The sequence below is a fragment of the Vespa crabro genome, chromosome 12, assembly GCF_910589235.1.
Source record: "Vespa crabro chromosome 12, iyVesCrab1.2, whole genome shotgun sequence".
Lineage (NCBI taxonomy): Eukaryota > Metazoa > Arthropoda > Insecta > Hymenoptera > Vespidae > Vespa > Vespa crabro.
The window spans coordinates 5,501,935-5,518,215 of record NC_060966.1 but is presented as its reverse complement, the minus strand read 5'-3'; the positions used below and the strand labels follow the sequence as shown (position 1 = coordinate 5,518,215).

Sequence of the window (16,281 nt, the reverse complement as noted above, 5' to 3'; positions counted from 1 at the left end):
GAACTCGAGATCGATGTCACATGAGGAATCTAATTAATTATAGAAACAAAACAATTGGATTATTTGTTTAGAAAAAAAAAAAAATAGTTAGACTCACCGTGTATTGGTTTACATCTTTCATACACGAACAAGATTTCGATAGGATAAAATAATCATGAGACTGAGAGTCGTCTATTCCTATCCGATGTGGCCTACTCCTGTTTCTCGATAGTCTATTGTGAAATTGATAGTGTTACAAGGACGCTCCGGTGAATCCGTGTCGTTTCAAACGTTTATCTTCTTCCGGTTGTCCTCCTCTAACAGTTTTCTCCCTCGTTCGAATCATATGTATGCAATTGATTTAACAGTTCCTTCCTTATACTTTGCGCGTTGTTATCTTGATATAGTGTAGAGAAATAATCGAAACTCGATCAATTTTTTACTAAGTAGATATATATATATATCGTACGTTATTGATATTTCCAGAGTCATCATTTATTGTCATCGCTTTATACGTGATCGATTCGTACGATGAAGTTTCGATCCGGGATATAATCTTACGAGATTGTACAAACATTTGAAAATCTTCTTTTCGGTCATTTTTATCCTCGTTGAAACTTCCAATTCATCAATATAACACAAATTGCTAATAATGATTTATTAAATAACTTTATTCTCCAATGAGTAGAAAGATTTTTTTATATAGGATGATTTTATCTATCCGAGTTATTATTTGTAATTATAAGCATTAATTTTTAGAGGGATAAATATAGAATTAAAATTGTTGATTTAATTAGAAACACAAACAGCAATTATGAGAGACACGATATCGTCCGTTTCGCGTGAGAAGCCACGACACGAGCTTAGGTTCACCACTGCTATGTCGCTGCCGATGGATTGTTCTTACAGCGCAGTCTCCTCTAATCGAGTTTCGAGATACAATAGCTCGATTATTGTAAGTTAAAGCGGGAAAATCAGAATTTTCAGAATAAGCGTCAATGATAAATAAAGGATAGAAATAATTGTGTAACTAATAAGTAAGTAGAAAAATATTGAAAAGAAATATTTTACTCGATTAATACGATCAAAACATTTATTTCATTTGTTTAGTTTAATCAATAAAATTCGAATGAATCGAATCGAAACTTGGAATATTATTTCTGAATGAAATATAAAGTACGTACGAAACACGTGTACGAGTCATTTAATTCATTCACAATTTGAATAGCGTACGCACGTATTTAGTACCAATACTTACTGCTAGGGTGCACACATGTAGTGGCGTCACTAGCATCACCTGATACAACATGGCGTCAGAATGGAGATACTACCGCGAAGTACTTCATTTATTGTTTGATTAGTAAGTTACGTTTATTATTTTAGAACTTATTTCAATATCGAATAGATTATTTCATTATATTAATTTCATTAGTTTATTTAATTTATTCATGTTTGTTTCAGTAATATTAATACGCGTACAGTGTAAATATATTAATACGTATTCGATCAACAAACTAACCTCTTAAATTAGTATACATATCTAAATCGAAGGATGAATACATCAACAGATTGGGACGTTGAACAATATAAAGCGGAGCATGAGTCCGATGAACATTGGGAATTAAGACGTAAATTTCTTTTAACACATAAAGATAAGTTTCCAGAGGATGAATTACTTTGTTTAGCTCAAGCGTTCACCAACGTAGAAATTTTAGGTTGCAGGTATTCCATCATTCAATGGATATTTTTTTGATGCATTTACTTTTGATTTAATATTCATCATGATTTTGTATATGTAGATATCCAAAAGAAACTATGCATTTGATATCAGAATTAGCTCAAGATGTTGTCTGCGAATATAGGGAAAGAAAGAAAAACAAATTACAAAGAACATTTGTCAAAGGATCAGATGCTGCCCGTACAAAGGCACAAGGTACATCCAAAAACTGTGAGTTTATCAAGTTTTAATATAATTCCTTCATACTGTATAAGCAAGTGAATATATATATATATATATGTATATATATATCTACATATATATAGTCTACATTTATGTAATCAAACACAGTTTAATGTTATAGGATTTAATAATCCATTACCAGGTAGCACAGGGAAGACAGACACGTGTACAAACGTTCCGAGTTCAATTAAAAATGAAAACAAGATAGAAAACGTACCTGCTAAAAAAATTAAATTAGACGAATCTCCATTTGGAGATATAGTATTAGTAGAAAGACCGGGTGATTTACCACAAACGATACTTGCTTGTGCAGTTAATGTTTCTGGTGGCAATATAGAATGGAAAATTAATAAAACTAACATGAATAAGTGGTAAGTATATTAATTTGAAAAAAATGATAAATACATAAAATACAGATAATCTAAATAACATTAGATTTGTTCTCTTATTAATAACATACTATATATATGTTATAGGCAATGCATTATCTTAATTAATGCAAAACAACTCGCGGAATCTTATGGCACAAATCAGAAACTAGCCAAGAAAGAAGCATCAGTCATAGGCTTGCGTGAACTACAAAAATATTATTATACTATCAAAGTTAGTATATTGATAATATTATGTATTTAAATAATCTAATATATATATATATATATATATATATATATATATATATAATTTTTGTTGCAAATTATTATATTTACAGATTAAACATAATTTTATTGAAGAAGCAAATGTAACAACAACATCAATGCTGCAAAATACATCATCTCATGATTCTATTTCTGATGATAATATTGGAAAAAGATTGATGAAACTTATGGGTTGGACAGGTGGAGGACTTGGAAAATCTCAGCAAGGAATTGTCGAGCCAGTTATGTAAGCAAACAATCTTATTAGTTTTAAATAGCTTCAAACATATAAAAATAAACATTTATAAAAACTTACAGTGTTAAACAACAAGTTAGTCGAGAGGGTTTAGGATTAAAAGTAAAAGCTTCGAATCTACGCGAATTAGAATTAAAATGTAGAGATATACTGAAAAAATATCTGATGGGTGATATGAAAACTGATTTAGTATTTTCCCCAGAATTCTCAAATGAAGAAAGAACAGTAATACATAAGTAAGTAAATTTTATCCAGTTCATTCTATATAAAAATATATGTCCAAACAAATACTTTTTTATATATTTTTAAAAGAATTGATATACCTTTATTTTTTCTTGTAGACTTGCACGACAAATGGGCCTAAAATCACATAGTTATGGTCCAAAAGATCAAAGAAAATTAGTCATATCTCGTAAAGTTGATATAAGGGATTTAGTAATCGAATTAAAAACTCTCGGTGGAAGCACTGATAAATATGAGCTTATAAAACCAAGCTCTATTTAGGACCAATTGCAAATATATTTAAGAGAGATTTTCCAGTCTTATAGAGCAATATTAAATGACATTGATATACTTATAGGTATCTAATAAGTAAGTGTAAACACAAAATAGTGTCCTCTGTATCTCTCCGAGTTAGATTATTCATCATATTGCATTTTCAGGAGCAGTACCTATTAATATTTTTATAAAAACAATTGTACAAAAGATGACATATTTATATATATATGCATTAATTGCATATTTCTTGATAATATGATCATTATTTTTAATATATCATTAAAATTATACGAAATTAATTTAGAAATCAAATAATGTGTAAATAAGTCGTCTATATTATAGATATATAAATATATAGATATATAGATATATAGATATATATATACATAAGTAAAATTAATAAGGATAATGATTGGTAGAAAATATAAGTATGATTTTTCTTAGTGATTTGCTATATTCTTTAGCATTATTTTCATTACAATGTCATTTGTTAAAACATAAGCAATCTTGAGAAACAAAACTCTGCTAATATCTATAAAAAATAAATGTTTAAACGCGAACATTAATCATAAATATCTCTCTCGATTCTAGTTTACTATGTAAATAATGAATTTCCTTTAAAAGGAACCTTTTTCGTTATAAATGTATTATTAAACATATTTGCTATTAAAAATATTAAAATTAAAACATATACATACATATATATATATATATATATATATATATATATATATATATATATATATATATATATGCATGTATGTGTATAAATATATTGTGTGTTTTAAAAATAAGTTTCCAAATAATGATGCTTAAAGATTAAAATTTTTATTTTATATTATGATTTTACATTACTAATTCCCAGGAGTTTATAAGGACGATATATATCGAAGATAATAAAAAGAATAAATGAAAAATGTTATTATCGACAATTTGTAATAATCGCCACGTTGATGTGCAATTGACGTGCCGGGTGTGTGTAATAGAACTGTCAAGTAAAACTGAAGGAACGTTCACTTTATTCAATACCCATTGCGCGCTAAAATTATTTTCATGAATAATATTATATTCAATTAATGGAAGTACAAAAAATTTAAGAAGCAAAATCGCTTAAAGTGTACGATATGCCACAGATGCCGTATAATAAGAAGAATTCTTTGGCAGTAGAACAATTTAAAATTGAAAAAATAAAAAATTGAAAAAATAATATAGACTCGACTTATAGTGTGCACATTTGATACTTTTACTTTTTTTTTCTTTTTTTTTTTTCTTTTTTTTTTTTTCTTAATCGCATTCGACGCACATAAACGTATTGCGCTCTATATTCAATCGATTCGAAACAATGAGGCTCGTATACGACATATAGATAGTTTGATTTAACAAAGTTATTGAAATCTGATAAATATTACATGCGTTTCCATGTATACATATTTGCTTTTATCCGATTAAATTATGCACATCGCTAATGCGAATACCGTGCCATTTTATATAAAAAGCGAATAATAAAGTAGGGTGTGTGTGTGTGTATGTGTGTGTGTATTTGTAGAGTAAATTTTATCGGTCCTGGTGCTACCGCGTATATATCATTCGTGGAGATAGAAATATATGTTGAATAAATCAACCATTCACGCATCTGTCGTTATTACGGATCGAAATAATGTAGAGAAGACAAAACATTTACATCGATTTTGATTTGAATTTAAAAGAATAAAAAAAAAAAGAAAAGAAAAGAATAGAAGGATCATTTTTCTCGTCGATTCATTACGATGGCACGTGCATTTGTAATGTTCAAACGAATTTATCAATTATGGCATGTGGCTATTCAAGACATTACGTATCAATTTCAAGTTTAGATAAGAGTTTGGATTTGGGAAATAGGTAGCTTCAGGGAATTATGATTTACATCGAAGTCGGGTCAAAGGGTCAAGGCACACATTAGCGGAGAGTCGGAGCACCTTGACCCTCCGATATACACATCATCATTATAATATAACACACAAGTTCCCTCGGATTTTGTCCTCGGTCCAGGCCCTACTTTGGACCGTAATTGACATCTGGAGGGAATATATTATATTTTTATACCAAAATATTATATCTACTATCTGATAAAAGTGACTCTTTCAATATAATATGTACGTAATTATACATACGTAATTACTTATTTTACGTGAAAGATATGTCGACTGTTTGACTAGAAGATACGCTTAATAAGTAAATACGTTATCGTTGAAAAGAATTCTCCCGAAAAATATATTTACGCGTTTTCATATATGTATATACGATCTCAAATATTTACTAAGCATTTCTTTTTATTATTTTTTATATATATATATATATATATATATTTGTTTTCTTTTGATGATTAATTTTTTCTTTCTTCTTTTTTTTTTCATTTGTTTGTCAATCTTTATCAAGACCATATGTACGATCTGCCTTTAGGAAGGAGCTTTGCGTTTGGAACTATTGTATATATGTATGTATATATACATATATATTCCATATACATATGATTGACGTATCATTCGAATTGTAAATAAAAAGAAAACACGTCCGATCGATCGATCGCGAGAGACTTCAACGGATTAATCGGTAAACAGTCGTACGATACGGAAAACGATTTTTCGAGAGAATTCGTTATTCGTTCGCGTTTACATTAGTGATATGTTTATAGTGATATGTATTTTTTTTCCATTTACCGTAGTGAAAATATTAGTACGGTAGCACTTTATACACTTCCTTCTCCTTTTCCTTAAAATAAACTCCTGTCGTACCCTGAATAATAAACGCGTACGATGTTCGATTTTTGTACCCACTTTCAAGCAAAAATTCAATCTAAACATACGATAGCTATCGTCTACTACCATCGCAATTATACTGCAGAGATGAGAGAGATCATTTTCAAATAAACGTTTCATAGATTTTTACTTCATCTCTCTCTCTCCATCTCTCTCTCTCTCTCTCTCTCTCTGCACCTTTTTTTTCTCTTTCAAACGTGGACGCGCTCGCGTACAAACATACATACATACATGCATCATTTTACTGAGAATATACTTCATCCAAATAAGATAAAACGTATCCTCAATAACATACTTGACATCAAGCAAAATATTTCGTAATTCTACTCTGGCTCTTAAAATAAATTTGGTACGGACATCGTACTGTTCCAGCAGTAACAACTCATTGTCAACAAATGAAGAACGTTATTCGTACATAGGACGCGGCTACAATGTCGTATCGTGCCATATATGTATTTTTAACGCATAAAGAAAAGTGACAACAGACTTTACAAGACGACAAACGCGTGCGGCATTATGTGCGTGTGTATATATATATATATGTATATATATATATATATATATATGAGAAGGTATTCATTCGTTTTGATAATTGTTGTAGAACGAATTAAATCAACCAAAGCACAGCTTCGGTTGCGGCTGATATCGATGACCGGAAAAGTCGAGCAACGAGCAAATATATATAAAAGCATGAGTCGAGAAAAAAGAAAAGGAAAAAAAAAATAAAAAAAAAAAAAGAAAGAAAGAAAAGTAAAGATCATCATCCATCATTCGACGCACCCTCCTTACATAATAAAACGTGTACTTACATACGTGATGTATGCGAAGAAAAGAAGAATGTAGGCACGAACATATCTTCGAATTCAACTTCAACTATTTTCCGTTCGTCATTTCATATACTCTCGAATATTCGTTGCGATTACATCGAATAATAGAGGGTGATCAATATTATATGTACAAAGGAAGGAGAGAAGAACGAGAAAGAGAGAGAGAGAGAGAGAAATGAAATGAAAGAAAAGAGAAAAGCGAATAAGAAGAAGCATCTCGACAACTTTTCTCAAAGAGAAAAGAAATCATAAACATAGAGAAAGTGCAAATAACAATAAAAGCGATATAAAATGATCGAAAGAGGGAACGAGGTAGTCGAAGAGAATATGAGAAAAATCATTGGCTGCGACGCGACCACGTACGATCCTAAAGTTTTTTTTTATCGAAGAGAAGAGAATTTCAATAGGATCGTGCCTCGTCGCGACGACTTCGTTATCCTTGATATAATAGTTGCCTTTTCAGTCGAGGAAGCCAGTCTTGACGAGCTTCTCGAGGAAGAATTTAACATCGCCTAGTTCGGAATCCTTGATACCAAGTGATTTGAGCATACCAAGATCACCGTTCTCCACTGCCATGAAGACCGAACGTAAGTGTTCCAAATCTGACCGCATCAGGTGAAGTGCTGCACCGAAATCTTCAATCGTTTGTGATTCTATAAGAAAAAGAAAAAAAAAAAAAAAGAAAACAAACATAAGGAAACAAAAATATTGTTACATTATATGTCAGTTAATAATTTTGATTATCATCGAAAAAATTGTATATTGTATTTACCAGACAATGCTATGGCAACTTTATCGACACCACCGAGTGGTTTAAGGGTGTCTCGAGCTCTGTTACCGAACAACTTCTCGAGATAATTCGGTCCGTGACTCGCCAGTAATGACTGAAGAAAACTGGCGGTCTCTTCTACAGGTGGTCGTTTAGCTAGAAAAAGTTTATAGAACGAATTTGAAGAACTTATTCGTTGTGATTTCGCGCCTCCACAATTTTTTAAAGTTCGTATAAACGAAATATCGTTGCGAGTGTGTTCCTTTGGTTCTCGTCTACTTTTCTTTTTTTTTCTTTTTTATTTATTTATTTATCTTGATGAATAGTGGTCAACAGATGAATAAGAGATATATTTTATCGAAGATAATATGACCGAAGAGTAACATTGCTCCTAACACGAGCAACCCGATCGATCGAGTTCAAGAACAAACGCTTATGTGTCCCTTAACGAATAATAATAAACGCATAGCAAAGTTCGGTGCCGGAAGCTTTTGCTAGCTCCCGCGGCAATCCTTTTCTAGGATTATCTCAGGTGATTGTGCTTAATCGATCGTGAAACGTTATCAACGATAATAAATTCTTGTGGATATTTTAACATTGCTTGCAATTAATAATAATAATTAATATTTTGTCATTATTATTTCATGAAAATTTTGATGTATCATTTTTTCATCATTTTATTTCAATCAATGCTATTTAGTTCTTTTTTTTCTTCTTTTTTCCCCCGTCTTCCTTTTAAATTGCATACAAGAATGATCGAGAGTGAAGAAGATTTAACGAAGGACGTGAAGACCGGAGTCGCAAGTACGAGCGAACCAGAGAATACTTATCCACTTATTCTCGAGCTCGATCGGTCGTTAGGAGCAATGTAGCGTAGCCTTGTTAGCGATGAAACGTCGTCGTTTGATTATTAAAGAGTAACAATGACGGCGACAAACAAGGGTCGATTTTTGGCCGGCTGCTCGATTCGTTTGAAATTTAAATAGCAAGAGGAAGGAAGAAAAGGAGAGAGAGAAAAAAAGAGAGAGAGAGAGAGAGATAAATAGAAAATGACGATCGATCGCCATTCTTGAATTTACAAAATCGACTTGCGCGATTAGAAAAGAGAAGAGAATTTACTTGTTGGGAAAGAAAGCATACGTTACATGTACAATATATGTATGTAATACGTATATGTATAATATATCCATCCACGTATGGACATACGTACGTATTTAAGTATAAAAGGCGCTCCCTCTCGTAAAATTACGACGAGAACGATCGATCTTGGGATTTAAAGCTAGTTGAACGTATTGAAGTGACGAAAAATAAGGAATTAAATAAGACTACTTACCTGCCGTGCAGAGTCTGGTATCTTCGTCGTAACCATTTCGACAATCAGGCGCACCGTCGCACAAATATTGTATCGAGATGCAAGCACCATCGCCAGGACATTTAAATGGTTCATAGGGATGACAAGCGTCGTCTGAAAAAGAAACGTTTCGAAAATTTCTATGTTAAGCGCGATATCCCGTAATGATTTAATTTCGATAAAAATTTCACATATGGAAAGAGATTTGAACGATATATATATATATATATATATATGAATATTTTTTTTTGTTGTTGTCGAGGGTGATATAATAAAAAAAAGGGGAGAAAAAAACGCAAAAAAAGAGCGGGAATTTTTTTAAACCGCGAAAACTCTCACCTGAACTTTTCGAATTGAAATGTCCATAAAAGCGGCTCAAATCGATCGCCACAATGGTACAGGGAAAGACCGTCAGGGCGAGGCCGAGACCGAGGGCGGTCAAACTCGTGAGCGAAGCTCTGCTTGGCATTTTCGATAGGATATGTTATTAAACAAATAGATATAATGACAGAAGGTCCAACGTTTAAATCTGGTCCTTCAAATATGGCTTCGCCACCTTACTGGGTTGGCACACTTGACAGAATTATGTTCCTCCTCTTTTCTTTCTTATTTTTTTATTTCACCACTTACTCCACCACTTCCTCCCTCACTCCTCCTCCTCCTCGATTACGTATCTACGAAGTTTTCTTAATTGGATTATAGATTATAAGCCGTCGATCGTTAACGCGAACACTATACCGACTTGTTTTTCTTTTATCGACACGTCGTCGTATCTCTTGGAGCTCGTCGCGCGACGCTCGCAGCTGTCAACGATCGACTGAGAACGGTCGGTTGGCTGCTTCTGGATTGCGATTCTATCCTAGTTATATGTATATGTATATATACATAAAACTATGTGCATATATATATATATATCTGTCTCCTCCTCCTTCAGTACACTCCACCTTCTCTCTCCCTCCAACCTTTCGACCTTTCGTCTCTATCTCTCCAAGCACCTTCCATCTTTCTCCTTCCTTTTTGGCGTAATGTCTGGTCAAGGGTCGGGATGCGTGACACAGGATACACGGTTAGCATGGACGCACCTGCGTCGGACACGGAAAGGGATGAGGCGCATATCGCACGTCAAATATCGCATCTTCTTAGGGTGGGAAAATTCAATGGCGGGTCTTCGACCAATCGTGGCGCAGCTTACAAGCAACTCGACCAATCAACAATCTCGGTATCGAAGGATTACCCCGGTACACCCACGCACCGCTGCTGCGCCTAGTCGTTCACTTCCAACCCAACATCGATTTCGTATCCCTGCCACGCCATTTCTTCTCTTTCCCTTCTTCTCTATCTCTCCCTTCCCTTCCCTTTCATTTACCTTTACCCTTCCTACACCTTGTTATTTTCCTCTACGTGTATCCCATGGGACCTTCTCTACCAAATCCCAATTCCCTCCTATCGCATTCCCCTCTTTTATATCCCTTTCTCCATCATCGAACCTTTTTCTCTAACTTTCTTTTATTCGTTTACTTTTTAATCCCACGCTCAGCGAGGTGTACTTTTCCACCAATTTAATTTCTCCGATCACGTTTGTCCGATTATAATTTAATGCACAAATGTTGATCCTTCGATTGCGACGATATTTCTGGATAGGATATTTTCTCAATGAGCATATTGTATCAAGCTAAGTGTTTTTCTTTAATATCGTATTACTTTCTGTCATATCTCGAGAAATAACGATGACTAAGATAATTTGTAATATTTCAATATTATACACAATAGAGATGATATTAGAATTATTAAATATTGAACGTATATAACTGACAATTTATAAACATCGAGATATGGTTGTTGATGAAAATTATCGCGATAGATATTATCGACGGAGGATCACGAATGCGATAGAACTGCCATCTTTATTACTCTAGCTAATGTACGTATCAAATTTTCTCTTTTACCTTATATTACGCATAATTAAAAGCACCATATTTATTAGAATAAATAAATGTTAACGTTACTTAGATAAATATAATCAACGAGAAAATATGGTGATCTTTGTGTAATTTGTATTTTTGGGCTAAAAGCGTACGTGAACTTCTTTGTATATATGTTCGATAATTGAGTAACGTTATTTACGAAGAAGAAAGATTTTGCTAGCCAATTATTGCTCGCGTGTTTACGTTTGGAAAATACCCAATGTCAAATGTAAAAGAATAGAATTGTTCTTTGATTAGAATTACATAGTATATTCAAACGGAATGTATTATGTGATCACAAGATGCAATGTGTGTTCGTTAATAGACTAAGTTTATAATATAATTATGAGATTATTTTTAAAATGTGATTCATAATTCATTTCTGAAGAGCACTGTTGTCTACGTTGACAATAAGCGAAACAAGTTAAAACATGCATCGATGGTTTGTCAAGTAAACACACGGATCTGTCATTTTGCTATGAAAAGTTTTCATCATGGAAGATTTAAAATACAAATTCTTGAGTTTTATTAATAAGCAGGTATCATTTCAATTTATCTAGACAATAATAAGATAATGTCTTAATAAAATTTGATTTATTTGAATTTTATTCGATACTTTTAGTATAAGTATTTAAGGTTAATTGTATATTCGATGGTTACATTTACATATGGTTTTAATAATATTATAATATCTATTAATAGATTGATCACTTTTATTCATTTTCATAGAACACAACCAAAGTTCCTTATATGGGTTTAAATCAGGATTTCTTAGGAACGCCACTACAGAAATATGAAGATTTACAATCTGAAGCTGGACAGTCCATTGAAAGTGAACATGTTCCTGATCAAGAGATATTGGAATCTATAGAAAATATTTATTTTAGGAAAGATGAAGACTTTGATCCTAGTAGACATGAATTAGAAAAGCAACCAAGAATATTCCAATCAAAGGATATAGAAAAACGTTACAAGAAGCTTAAACAACAGCATCAAATTGTGTCCAAAAAATTACTGCAATTAATTCTGCAAAAACAAAGTGCGTGTGAAGAAGAATTTGATAATATTTTAGTTATACAAGACCAACTTCAGAATATGTTAGCAATATGTAGAATGGGAAGAAAGGATCTGAAAGTAGCTAAGGAACAGTTTACAAAAGCTATTTTGGGAATATTAGCGAATTATAAGAAACGTCAAGTCATCGAAAAATTATTAAAAAATGTAGATACTATAAAAGGTCTTGTAAGTATGTCCTTATATCGATGTTGATGAATTTAAAAAAAAAAAAAATGTATATATATATATATATATTTGTAGAATGTATACCAGCTTTAGGTTATGTTTATTTTAGCAACGTATGGGAGATCAGCTCAAAGAACTTTTGAGTAAAAAAAATTATCCGGACGCAATTTCCCTACTTTTAAAATGTCGAAGAGATGCCCAGACATACAAACACTTCAAATGCATTGCTGCTTTAAATGGAAAATTACAAGACATTTTGGAACAAACTGAAAGGACTTTAGATGATACTCTTTCTAAAATGTGTACGGACTTTGATAATATTGTATATACTTCTATACAAGAAGCTTATATGTTATTAGGAAAGACACAGACAGCAGTGGATCAAATGAATTTGCATTTTACTGCTGCCATTCATAATACAGCATCTGGTGTTATTCGTTCATACACTGAAAAGGATACACAGAGACATTATATACAACTATGTCAATCTGTACCAAAAGATAGATGTGTTGCTTGCTTAATAGAACTTTGTACGTCACTATGGAACATACTGATCTCCTATTGCAGAGTTATTTGTTGGCATAATAAACATGAAGATAGTAAAAAAAGTAATTCAGATGAAAAAGATTTTGAAAAAATGTTTAGTAATCAATATGTCAAGCATAAGTTAGAAAATAGTATTATGCGAATGTGGTCAGAAGTAGAAGCACAAATATCAATGTATTTATCAAATGCTGACTTGGTATATATTAAATTCGAACAGTTTGTACATGTCTTAGGAATAGTTAATCGGTAATTAGATATTTATTTTTTATATGTATAATAACTTTTTTAAGGTACATGATACCTTATAAAAATTGTCCTTGTTATAGTTTAATGGAACTCGGAGAATTGTCCGGTTATAAATTTGGAAGGTTGCAAGAATCTATGAAAAAACAATCTCTATTATATCTTTCACATTATAATATATCTCGTTTGGATGAACTTCGAATATTTCTTGAATATGATGGATGGGAATTGTGTCCTGTGAAACCAGATTTTGTTGCAACTGAATTGCAAGAATTCAAAAGTTTAAAACCTATATTAAACAAATCTAAAGTATGCAATGGTTTGGACACTTCTATCACGAGTGAAATTGAAGCTCCTGTAGGCATAGAATTGTTGTTACAAAAGTATCTAGAATATGGTACATCACCTTTTACTGTTGGACTCGATGACACTATGGAAGAAGATATTTTAGCTCATAATGAGGTCTGTGAAATTAGGGAATATTTTTTAATTAATATTTCACTGGAATATTATGATAGTTATACAATTGTTTAGGATTTTTCTGATGATTCTGATGATGATGAATTAAAACGCGAATATGTTGATGAATCAGAACATACCAAAGTAAATAAAAAGAAGTATAAACATAAACACAGTGGACCAATGGTCACAAATACAACTTTAACCATTTTGAGAGTGTGTGGAAAATATTTGCAAACGTCAAGGCTTTTAAGATCAATTGCAGTTGCAGTTATACAAAGTATGATCCAATTTTTTGAAATTTATTTCTACACAGTGCATTTATTTTTCACTGCTGATCTTGTGAGTATATTTTATCCAATTTTATAATCTATTTTTTTATCGTTTAATACAATAATTTGATAATAAACATGTATCTTACTATTCTTTCAGCAAATAAACAGTGAATCTATGTATAGTCCACGCTTGAAATTATTACTTAATCGCATAAAAGACAACTTAATAATTAATGAAAATGATACAGATGATAATACAAATTCTAATTGTAATAATAAAGTGAGGCAGCCACATTTGTCTTCTAGCGTAACTTTGACACAACCTGAAAACCTTTATGGATTAACTGAACGTATTGTAGCTGTTGAATCATTAATATTTTTAGGACAACAGTATGAAAACCTAAAACCTTATTTAGAGCATCTCCTTGGGAGTAGTCCACAAAGAGGATTTTTACATCATTTTTATGCACATACAATTGTATGTACTACTGATTTAAGAAAACCTGTTTATATGGCAGTAGTATCCCAAGCATTTGATATTGCCAATATTTTAAATTTAATGAATAAAGTCAATTGGGAAGTAACAGATGTCATGTCTCAGCATAGTAATTATATTGACACTTTATTGGAGGTACATTCATTGCAATATCATAAAGTATCCATGTATCATAACATTGGCATTCCAACTTATACCTTTTACTTATTTTTATTTATATTTGGTCTAGGAGATAAATATATTAAATAAAAAATTAAATAACATCGCAAACTTTATTCCTCTGTCTGATGAAGTTCATGCTTCTATATGGGAAAATGTTGCACATTTAATTACGCATACTTTGGTAGAAGGGTATGTACAATATATATATATATATATATATATACATATATGTATGTGCCATTTTATGTTTTCTGATGTGGTAAATTAAATGATAAACATATAAATAAATTATAAATATGTATAATATTATTTCATATTATTCAGTAAACTACATTACATAATAATGTTTTTTCTTATAGCTTCTCCAGTGCAAAAAAGTGCACGAATGGAGGAAGAGCGTTAATGCAACTTGATTTTACGCAATTAAAATCAAAGTTTGAAGAATTATCATCAACTTTAAAACCAATGCCACATAAAAATTATGTAGAATCGTATATTAAAGCTTATTATTATCCAGAAAATAGTTTGGAAGAATGGATCAAAGAGCATAAGGTAGTTCAAAGCATTTATTTTGTAAATGTTATTATTTTATATTCATATAATTGTCTTATTTTTAGGAATACTCAGTAAAACATTTAATAGGATTGATTTCTTCAGCCTGTCAAAATAACAAAAAAACACGTCAGCGCTTAATTGCCAGTGTAGATAATGAACAAAGACCTTGTAGATAGCATCAAATAATACATTATAGTACGGCGCAAGATTTTGTTGAAATAGAGATTATTTAAAAAAGGTATAATATCATCTATATATACATACATATATATAGATTTTATATATATATATATATATATATATATATATATATATATATAAAATATCTTTAGTAATTACTAAGAAAGATTATTCTCGAAAATACGATATATTAAATCTTAAAATGTTTTACTTCACTATGAATTTGATGAATACATTTAACGCATAATTATTTTTACAGTAAATTTGATTAACTAAAGGCACTTTTTTAGTATATAAATGTGTAGAATAGTTTTTATTATTCCAACATTAATGTTTAAGATGATTCTGTTTGTTTAGATCTGAATGAGAAGGCGTTTTTTATTATTTTTATTTTTTTGTTGTTATTAATCATTTAAGTAAATAGACTAATATGAATCTCTGTAATACAAAAAACAAATATTTAACATAATATTATTTATATAAGGTATTACGCTAACAAAATGATAAATGCATTGTAATTATAATATAAAATAATGGGAGCTTTTTATTTAACTACAAAAAAATATTAAGACCCGAAAAATTAAACATTGAACTGAAATAGATCTTTGGATACTCCACTGATATCATATATGCACACGTATAAGTGCATAATCCGAATTTATCATTAACAGTTGCAGAATCTTAATGACTATAATGTGAATCTCAAAAAAGACATGTGAATTCATAGGAAAAAATATGTGGGTTACTTTTTCTCAAATATAAAGTTTAATTATACTATATAATAAATTAAGGTAACAGTGTTGTACAGATATATAAGATACATATATGCAAAATCATGTATTTTGTATGATTCTTGCGACTAGATAATCATAATAATCTTGCTAATTTGATTAATATTTGAAATAATTTAATGAATTATTAATGAATTAATGACAAGCATTTGTTACTACAGGCATAATTGTTATAATTATAAGATAAATGAATCATTTTAAAAGGAATCATATAAATATATGTTTGTGTTATGTTATAGTGTCCTTTTATATATTTCCCTTTGTGAAAAAAGAAAAAAAAAATAGAATTTATTATTTC

General features: G+C 30.8%; 3 protein-coding genes across 6 annotated transcripts; 2 read left to right on the top strand and 1 right to left on the bottom strand.

Moving 5' to 3' along the window:
- Window positions 1–1,198: 1,198 nt before the first annotated feature.
- On the top strand, window positions 1,199–3,771 carry LOC124428473 (NF-kappa-B-repressing factor). 4 transcript variants are annotated; one of them, XR_006943185.1, is made up of 9 exons: window positions 1,199–1,339; window positions 1,441–1,701; window positions 1,779–1,927; window positions 2,082–2,310; window positions 2,416–2,542; window positions 2,649–2,821; window positions 2,893–3,066; window positions 3,172–3,421; window positions 3,493–3,771. XR_006943185.1 is itself a non-coding variant. In XM_046972529.1 (8 exons), exons 2-8 carry the CDS (start codon window positions 1,532–1,534, stop codon window positions 3,332–3,334), a joined length of 1,185 nt encoding a protein of 394 aa, XP_046828485.1. In that variant the 5' UTR covers window positions 1,199–1,339; window positions 1,441–1,531; the 3' UTR covers window positions 3,335–3,771. The 4 variants fall into 4 exon arrangements, 3 of the variants coding, with proteins under 3 accessions (XP_046828485.1, XP_046828486.1, XP_046828487.1); XM_046972529.1 differs by having other exon boundaries at window positions 3,172–3,771; XM_046972530.1 differs by having other exon boundaries at window positions 1,275–1,339; window positions 1,412–1,701; window positions 3,172–3,771.
- A 363-nt stretch (window positions 3,772–4,134) lies between these two features.
- Window positions 4,135–10,328, bottom strand: LOC124428474 (IDLSRF-like peptide). The gene is made up of 4 exons (XM_046972532.1): window positions 9,410–10,328; window positions 9,053–9,184; window positions 7,723–7,875; window positions 4,135–7,603 (listed from the first exon to the last, which is right to left on the bottom strand). Exons 1-4 carry the CDS (start codon window positions 9,537–9,539, stop codon window positions 7,410–7,412), a joined length of 609 nt encoding a protein of 202 aa, XP_046828488.1. The 5' UTR covers window positions 9,540–10,328; the 3' UTR covers window positions 4,135–7,409.
- Window positions 10,329–10,997: 669 nt separating this feature from the next.
- Window positions 10,998–15,997, top strand: LOC124428471 (syndetin). Its single transcript, XM_046972525.1, has 10 exons — window positions 10,998–11,573; window positions 11,764–12,276; window positions 12,386–13,068; window positions 13,149–13,527; window positions 13,600–13,866; window positions 13,957–14,430; window positions 14,525–14,646; window positions 14,817–15,009; window positions 15,075–15,250; window positions 15,550–15,997. The coding sequence occupies exons 1-9, from the start codon at window positions 11,529–11,531 to the stop codon at window positions 15,186–15,188; spliced, it is 2,790 nt and encodes a 929-aa protein (XP_046828481.1). The 5' UTR covers window positions 10,998–11,528; the 3' UTR covers window positions 15,189–15,250; window positions 15,550–15,997.
- The last annotated feature ends 284 nt before the right edge of the window (window positions 15,998–16,281 follow it).

Excerpts from the sequence above, each read along its gene's own strand:
- LOC124428473 (XM_046972529.1), top strand. The coding sequence starts at position 1,532 with ATGAATACATCAACAGATTGGGACGTTGAACAATATAAAGCGGAGCAT. Across the intron at positions 1,928-2,081 it reads ACAAGGTACATCCAAAAACT|GTAGCACAGGGAAGACAGAC; the intron begins GTGAGTTTATCA and ends ATCCATTACCAG. Across the intron at positions 3,067-3,171 it reads GAAAGAACAGTAATACATAA|ACTTGCACGACAAATGGGCC; the intron begins GTAAGTAAATTT and ends TTTTTCTTGTAG.
- LOC124428474 (XM_046972532.1), bottom strand. The coding sequence starts at position 9,539 with ATGCCAAGCAGAGCTTCGCTCACGAGTTTGACCGCCCTCGGTCTCGGC. Across the intron at positions 9,185-9,409 it reads TTTCAATTCGAAAAGTTCAG|ACGACGCTTGTCATCCCTAT; the intron begins GTGAGAGTTTTC and ends TTTCTTTTTCAG. Across the intron at positions 7,876-9,052 it reads TACCAGACTCTGCACGGCAG|CTAAACGACCACCTGTAGAA; the intron begins GTAAGTAGTCTT and ends AACTTTTTCTAG.
- LOC124428471 (XM_046972525.1), top strand. The coding sequence starts at position 11,529 with ATGGAAGATTTAAAATACAAATTCTTGAGTTTTATTAATAAGCAG. Across the intron at positions 13,867-13,956 it reads TATTTTTCACTGCTGATCTT|CAAATAAACAGTGAATCTAT; the intron begins GTGAGTATATTT and ends CTATTCTTTCAG. Across the intron at positions 14,647-14,816 it reads ACGCATACTTTGGTAGAAGG|CTTCTCCAGTGCAAAAAAGT; the intron begins GTATGTACAATA and ends TTTTTCTTATAG.